The sequence below is a fragment of the Rhipicephalus sanguineus genome, chromosome 7, assembly GCF_013339695.2.
Source record: "Rhipicephalus sanguineus isolate Rsan-2018 chromosome 7, BIME_Rsan_1.4, whole genome shotgun sequence".
In the NCBI taxonomy this organism is placed as follows: Eukaryota; Metazoa; Arthropoda; class Arachnida; order Ixodida; family Ixodidae; genus Rhipicephalus; species Rhipicephalus sanguineus.
The window spans coordinates 171,873,397-171,882,174 of record NC_051182.1 but is presented as its reverse complement, the minus strand read 5'-3'; the positions used below and the strand labels follow the sequence as shown (position 1 = coordinate 171,882,174).

Sequence of the window (8,778 nt, the reverse complement as noted above, 5' to 3'; positions counted from 1 at the left end):
TACTCGCCCAACACAGCGCCTGCCCAACGTATTTTTTTTGCGGCGCTGCCGTTGCTGCCCAACGTTAAGAGCGTTGGTTGCTCCTGTGTGCTCGGTCTATTCGTACAACGCGTTACGGCTACGGGGTCGCCGAGCAGACGACGCTGCTCGGATGAATACATCGTGAGGTGTGTTGGCTCTTCCTATTGGCTGAGCAGCCCCGTAGCTTCCACAGTGCTGCAACCAGCTTGTGAGATGGCGTATGGAAGTCTGCTTGAGCGCTCCACACACAAAGTGTCCCTTCGACCAACGCAAGTATTCTTCTCCGAAGCGTCACAGATCAACCTACTTTCTCGTGCCCGTGCGCGAGAGACATGCGTTGTGCTGTCACAAGAAGCACAACGAGGCACGACCCTATTGCAAAAACCAGCGCCCTTCTAGTGCCCCCAGCGTGATACTAGCAGGTTTTCTAGGGGCGTAGCTCCTCTTAGTCTAACCTTGTCCCATGTCAGGCGTAACCGTGGCAGTATCTCCCGAACAGTATAATAGATGGCGCTGTCCCTTAGAGATGCATGCAAACTGCAGTTGGGTGACGATATACTAGATGGCGCTGTCCCGTAGAGATAGAAAAAAGTAAATTAAAATAATAATAAAATAAATAAATAATATTAAAAAATAAGAAATGAAAATAAATAAATAATAAAAAATTTTAAATCAAAAAGAAGGAAAAAGAAAAAGGAAAAATAATCAAAGCGGTCTATCGCTTTGAATACTGCTGGGCGAAACCACTGAACATTTCACGGTGTACACATGATTGCTTCAGGAGCTTCGCCCAAGCTCTTCATCATTCACCCGTGGATATGCTGTAATTTTTTTTTGGCACTGGATCGCATTGGGAACACTGGTATACGCTCGGAGTCACTGGGACAACGGTGAACGCACTAGTAAAGAGCTGGGTCGCACTGGTAGGGGCATTGGCTTTGCTGCTGTGACGCTGGCGTTCAATGGGAAGCGCTGGAGACGCTGGAATTCTCACTGGCGTACGCTGGCCCATACTGGAGCCCGTTCTCTTTCTGCCAGTGCCGCGCGCTGCTTTCGGCATTGTGTTCGGCGGAATGCTTTGGTATCGCTGAATATCGAATGTTTGATTAGATGGTTCCAATAGATGCTATCTTAACAGGTCCCAAACCTGTGTCACAAATTCTATCTTGGCAGAAAAAGACAATGAGATGTGCGCACTATTTTTTTCATGCTGTACGTGATATGTAAAATCAAGGTCGCTTTTATTGTTTTCATGTTGAATGTGGAGAAAAATACGTTAATAACCCAAGGCAGCCAACGCTGATCATTTAGCTTTCTGGCACGCTTTTTTTATATTGATGCACTGATAACGCCGCTAATTGCTGTGGAGCACGGGGCAGCAATGAATTCACATTTTGTTCATGCAGCGCATATATACTATCTTTGCATCCGTGATGTGTTGCGGTAATGAGTCTGGAGGCATCGGTCTGGATATACAGGGCAAATCGTTACATCGCCGTACAGTTGGCAAAAAGAAAATGAGCTCTGGCTTCGCGACTGCTCCCAAGGGAGACCAGAAAAAAAGCCGTCGTTCGATATCGCCACACCGAAAACGCATCTCGGGCAATTATTGCAATTCCGCTTGCTTCAGCTATACGTTAGGTAACAGTTAAGAAGGTTCCGAGGCCAAAATGCAGAAACTTCAACCATTGTAACTCATCTGCGCCGAGTTCAGTCCTACCCAGTGCGCCCTCCAGCAAGAGTTAGGCAGTGGCGTACGAGTACCAACTCGTTCGCGAGTGGGGGGGGGGGGGCGTCTCTCACTCTGTCCACCGTGTATATATATATATAAACATAGAGAGAGAGAGAGAGAGAGAGAGGAACTACATTTTCTCTGAATTTGACATGATTTTTTATAATAATAGAGATTATTAAATTATTTGCTTTGCAAACCTCTCTGTTTTCAATCATGGGAGAATCTGCACAAACAGGTTGTGCAGGCTGGGCCGTCCTATACTGCGGCAACACAGTAGTGTTTAATAACATTTTGGAAGTAATACCGTGAAGTTTAAAAGGTACAGTCACATTTAACCTGTACTTCATCTGAGCATTCGATCTGCAAACTTCACAGTTTCAGTTTGGCGTTGTAAATACGATGAGTATGAAGAGAGAGATAGAGAGCATGAATGTAGGAAAGGCAGGGAGGTTAACTAGACTATGCGTCCAATTGGCTACCCTACACATGTGGAGGGTGCATAGGAGAGTAAAAGAGAGAGAGAGAGAAGGATAGACACTTGTCACATCACACACACTATATTAAAGGGCCGGTCATCGAGTCTATTCAAGGCATACTGGAGAGTCCGGCGATCTTCGCCAAATTGGGCACAGTGGCACAAGAGATGTTCAATAGTCTCTATAGAATTGCAGTTTTCAAACATTCAAGAAGCTGTCATGCCATTGCTATGGCTGAATGAGTTAGTAAACGCTACACCGATGCACAGCTGGCACGGCATTGTAGTGTCGCGTCGAGAAATCTTGGATGGCAGTTGTAGCTGGAGTAATGATTCAAGGTTCTTAGGGAGATGATTGGAGTTAAGCGGATAATTATAGTGCGCAATCGTGGTAGAGTGGCTAGAATGGGGAGGTGTGCTCAGCGCAGCGCGTTTCCCTTGCCAGAGAGGGTCCCTCTGCGCTTCGATGCCGCCAGGGGCGCTGCTACAAGGGGCGCGGGTAGTGAGCGGGGCGCACTTCGCTGGGTTTGCTTCAGGTGAACTGTGACTTTCTTCGCAAGTACTCGCTACGGTGCAAGTATGCCATCAGGCAGTGCTTGCGCTAGGTCCCTCTGAAATGACCGAAGATGTCAACGACCAGAAAGGTGCTTTGTGCCTGGGTGCAACACTGGATATTATAAATCGTCAGCAGAGAAAGTTTCCGTTTTTCGGGCTCCCACGTGTAGGGAGCTGTTCGACAAATGGACCCGCGCTATTCCAAGAGCGGACAAGCAGCTTGACGAGAACCCCGCGGTGTGCGAGAAGCACTTCGACCCAAGGTATGTGCAAAACAATGAAGGCGTGGTGTTCGCATTCTTGAACAAGGGACCAATTTCGCTTACTTGCGTCCCTCGTGTCGCATGCTGCATTGCAATATAACCAATTTGCTTTCTGTTTATAACAGGTTTATTGTGCGGGCGTTCAAACATAAGATAAACGGGGAAGACGTATACGTGCCACGCGCTGTACCGACCTTAACAAATGACGCCGTGCCGGCGATTTTTCCTAATTTGCCAAATACTTGACGAAAGCCCTGTCCAAGGAGAGAAAGAGACGGAAAAGCATGGCCGAAAGCGCTGTTCCTGATAAAAGAATTAGCGTGAACCACGACATCGCAGAAGCAAACGACGTGATCACTTCAGGACAGAGCATCATGTCACAGGACAGAGCTTCATGCGAGCTGTGGTCGGTGCAGACGTTCGAGCAGACGAACGCATTATCCTACCAGACCGCTAAATTGGATAGGGATGCAACACCTCCTGTTGTTCACAAAAAGATAGTGTTGTGTGAAATTGACATATGAGCAGCTGCACAGTGCAGCATCTTCCTGAACGGGCTCCTATTAAAAAAAGTGACTGTCAGACATGGAGCCAAGCACTGGATCTGCTCATGTACGCAGATACTTTGAAACCATGCGGAGGAACAGGGAAAATGAGAGAGTTCCAACCATTGAATTTGGAAAGCACGACGAAGCGTTCTCAAAACCACGTCTTCTCCCTTTCTTGCAATGGGTCTTCGTCGCCCTCGCTATAAGGTATTATTGGATATCGTTGTTGCCCAAACCTGGCCTAAAATATCTGATTTGAGTCCGTAAAGATACATGCACCTGCTTTGGCTAGACTTATTCACCAATTATGGTACACTTTACAGATGGCTCATCCGGACGTTGCACTGCCTGCAGAAAATGCAGAAACCTTCTTAACCCTTTCGGCCCTGGCGGTGTCAATTGACACCATGACACAACATTTCCCCTAGCACCTCGGAAATGAAACCAAAACTCGCCATTCTTGAGGGAATACTTCTTCAATGATCCCCACTGCATTTGACACCAAAATGGTGACATGCTTGCGGAGCTGGGAGCCGTAGTGAAGAAGAAGCTTGACCGAAGTCATGGGTGACGCCGTGGCGGGTCAGCTGAGGCGGCTAAGCGCAATTTTCGGGTCGACGTACCGAAGCTGTTTCAATGAGTATCACTTTGAAAAATGAGACGTGGTTCACATTTTGTGTACTCTAGTGAATAACGGGAAAAAAGATGCCATTTTTCTCATTTCACAACCGCTGAGCCCTGATGACCTAATTTGATGTCATGTCTGTAAATCCATTAATAATTGCACCGCTGGCTCAATTTTTCGTTTGTGGTCTTCTGAGGACATAACTATTAGGAAAACAAACACAAAAAATGTCCCCGACCAGAATAAAAAATCCAGGGCTGAAAGGGTTAAGGCTCGCCTCCTCCGTCTGAAAAAAAAATATTAAGCGACCACTTGCAAGAACAGCTGCGCAACGACTCAAATGGGCAGTTCGTACATTGAAGAAAAAGAAAATAAAGATGCTTACCTTGCAGGATGACCTGAAGAAGATGCGAGAAAAGACTTCACAAATCAGCGCATCTGTGTGTGAGGACAAATATACTCTCCCATTTAGTTGTAATAGATTCATTACAAGTAGCTTCTTTTTCAGCTGAAACTTCTTCCAAAAAAGTAGCAGGCTGCGGTGCAGGCTTGTTTTGACGCTGCTAAACGGAGGTCATTGCAGGGATATCGCTACAATAAAAAATGGTTCCTTGAGTGTATCATCCTGAGAATGAACAGTGCACGACTGTATGAACATCTCAGAGCATACAAAATTCTTGTACTGCCAAGTTGTGCTTGCCTTCAAAAATACATCAAGGTATGTGACTGTATATGGTGCGCAATAGAGATCGTTCCTAATGTTATTTGGACATGCAATCTGGACATGCAGTCGTCCACATATATTGAACGTTTTATAGACCTTGGCACGTTCACCGATGCCAATGAAAGACAGAAAAAGGCTGACCATGGGCTGGTCATAATGTTCCAGCCATTTGTTGGGAAATGGACCCAGATTATTGGTAATAATTTCTAGTACTGCCGAGGCACATTTGTCAAAACATCTTGTAATGCTCTGTTTCTGTACATGTGTATTTTCGTCCAGTGGGAACGTGAAAGCCAGGCTGCTGACAAAAATTTTGATAGAAGCAACAATTCTATGTGAGCGAGCCGGCCTCTATGTGGATTACATTTGCTGTGATGGTGCACCCTGGTGCACCCTGGAACGTCCTTGGAATACGCGCCACCCTCAACGACATTCAGTACAGAGTTGTACAAACACAGATATTTTTACTTTATTTCCCACTTATCTCACCTTATGAAATGTGTGGGAAACACAACACAATGATGAAGCACGGCTTCAACACCCACAGGGGACGGGTAGGCTTGCTCTGATATTCCTGTGGAACTTTTATACGTGACACGTATTGCTCAATGCTAATTTGAATGCTTACAGTTCCTGATGCAATGTGGAAATTTTACAGGCTCACTGGGAGCATGTTTCAACGATGTGGAAGCTTGACAACAGTATCATCACCTTGAAAGTGGCACCAAAGCTGACTCGATCGCATATCTTCCCAAATGGATTTGAGAAAATGCGAGTGGACTTGGTATTTCATGTTTTCAGTCCCCAAGTGACTCGATGTTTGGATTTCTACAAAGGTCAAATCGAGGCTCGATACGCAAAAGTTGGGCCAACAAGACTCGTTATTGGTCTCATGGTGGAATTGATCCAGGTTATGACGTCCAGGTTCCCAGCAGAAGCTTTACGGTAAGAGTCATTTGCCCTGTCAATAATTTGGCCAGACATCAATTTTTCTACGCTTCATACACTTCGTTTCAGACTTCATAGCCGAAAGGAAGCTGTGCTAGACCAGCCACTCAAGTTCCTTGATTTGTGGGAAGCTCATGCAAAAGGGCTTGGCTGTCTAAGCAAAAGTACCGCGGTGGGATTGCGTGTGACCTTGCAAAGTACGAAGCACCTCCTGAAGTACCTGGCTGAGGAAGTTCATTTCAAATACTTGATGACTTCTCGCCTAAGCCAAGACTGCCTTGAGCGCTTTTTTGGAATTGTGCGGCAGGCAGGCGGTGGCAATGATCACCCAACCCCTGAATAGTTTTAAATGCGAAGCATTTCTTAGCGAACTTCTGCGACTTTGAGCGTATCTATCTATCTATCTATCTATCTATCTATCTATCTATCTATCTATCTATCTATCTATCTATCTATCTATCTATCTATCTATCTATCTATCTATCTATCTAGCCGCCTACGACTTTGTGCTCTCCTGGCCGTTTCGTTAATCGGATGTATACCAAAATTCGTTTGGAATAACATGACCGTATTACGAACATAAATGACAGATGATAACATGAAAATCATGACATGCATGTCATGAACAGCATGATTTACATTCCACGGCCTTGGGGCTTTTGCGGCCATTCCGTTAATTTCATATATACCAAAACTGTTATGACGGGACAAGAGTTCATGGCGAACTTAATGACAGGTCCTAACGTGCAAATCATGACACGCATGTCATGTGCGGCATGATTTACATGACACGGTCTCGGGGCGCTCGCGGCCGTTTAAATGAATGGATATATACGAAAACTGGTATGACGAGACATTTCGATATGACGAACATAACTGACACGTGGTAAAATGAAAATCATGACACGCGTGTCATGCACGACATGATTTACATGCCACGCTCATGACGCACTCGCGGCCGTTTCGACAGGTTGATATACACCAAAATTGGTATTGCGCGATGTGACTGTATGAAGAACATGAATAACATGTGTTAGCATGAAAACCATTACATGCATGTCAGGTATGTTATGATTTACATGCCACGCTCATGGTGCATTAGCGGCCGTTTCGCTGGCTTGGTATACACCAAAATTGGTATTTATTGCAGGACGCGCTTGTATGACGAATGTAAATGAGAGGTGGTAACATGAATATAATGAGAGGCAAGTCATGTACGACATGATTTACTTGCCACGCTCATGGTGCGCTCGCGGCCGTTTCGCCCGCTTGATATACACTAAAATTGGTATTGCGTGACGCGAATGTATGACGAACATAAGTGACAAGTGGTAACATGAAAACCATGACATGCATGTCATGTATGGCATGATTTACATGCCATGCTCATGGTGGACTCGCGGCCATTTCACTAGCTTGATATACACCAAATATGATATTGCGTGACGCAGATGTATGACGAATATAATTGACAGGTGGTAACATGAAAACCATGACAGGCATGTCATGTATGGCATGATTTACGTGCCATGCTCATGGTGGACTCGCGGCCATTTCGCTCGTTTGATATACACCAAAATTGGTATTGTGCGATGTGACTGTATGATGAACATAAATGACAGGTCCTAACATGCGAATTATGTTATGCATGTCATGTAAGGTATGATTTACATGACACTGTTATGTTGCGCTTCCAGCCGTTTAGATAACTGGATATATACGAAAATTGGTATGGCATGACAGGAGTGCGTGATGAACATAAATGACTGGTCGTGCAGTGTATATAGCAGAATATACGTTTCATTGGCATCATCATCATCATCATCAGCCTGTCTACGCCCACTGCAGGGCAAAGGCCTCTCCCATGTTCCGCCAATCAACCCGGTCCTGTGCTTTCTGCTGCCATGTATACCTGCAAACTTCTTAATCTCATCTACCCACCTGATTTCTGTCTCCCCCTCACGCGTTTTGCCATCTCTTGGAATCCAGTCATTACCCTTAATGACCACCGGTTATCCTGCCGACGTGCTACGTGCCCGGCCCATATCCATTTCTTCTTGATTTCAACTATGATGTCATTAACCCCCGTTTGTTCCCTGACCCACTCTGCTCTCTTCCTGTCTCTTAAGGTTACACCTATCATTTTCATTTCCATCGCTCGCTGCGTCGTCCTCAATTAAGTGAACCCTCTTTGTAAGGTCTCCAGGTTTCTGCTCTGTAGGTAAGTACCGGTAAGATGCAGCTGTTATATACCTTCCTCTTGAGGGATAGTGGTAGATTACCATTCATGATTTGATAATGCTTGCGGAATGAGCCCCAACCCATCCTTATTCTTCTAGTTATTTCACTCTCATGGTTCGGCTCCGCGGTTACTACCTGTCCTAAGTAGACGTACTCCTTTACAACTTCCAGTGTCTCGCCACCTATCGCAAAGCGCTGTTCTCTACCAAAATTGTTCCACATTACTTTAGTTTTATGCATATTAATTTTCAGACCTACTCTTCTACTTTCCGTATCCAGTTCAGTAATCATGAGCTGCAATTCGTCTCCCGCGTTACTCATCAATGCAATGTCATCAGCGAATCGTAGGTTACTGAGATACTCTCCATTAACTCTTATCCCTAGCTCTTCCCAATCTAGGGCCCTGAAAACCTCCTGTAAACACGCGGTGAATAACATTGGAGAGATCGTGTCTCCCTGCCGTACGCCCTTCTTTATTGGGATTCTGTCGCTTTCTTTATGGAGGACTATAGTGGCTGTGGATATACCATTGGCATGGTATATACCAAATTGTGCATGTACGCGTGCATGGCAAATATTGTTATGTGTGCGATGTAATGGATTCGATAAACTAGGAGTGGATGCGCTCATTGAGGCCATAATG

At 45.3% G+C, this 8,778-nt stretch overlaps 1 protein-coding gene across 1 annotated transcript; it reads left to right on the top strand.

The window, feature by feature from the left end:
* Nucleotides 1-5,464: 5,464 nt before the first annotated feature.
* Nucleotides 5,465-6,237, top strand: LOC125759223 (uncharacterized). The gene is made up of 3 exons (XM_049417626.1): nucleotides 5,465-5,500; nucleotides 5,605-5,891; nucleotides 5,964-6,237. Exons 1-3 carry the CDS (start codon nucleotides 5,465-5,467, stop codon nucleotides 6,235-6,237), a joined length of 597 nt encoding a protein of 198 aa, XP_049273583.1.
* Nucleotides 6,238-8,778: the final 2,541 nt, after the last annotated feature.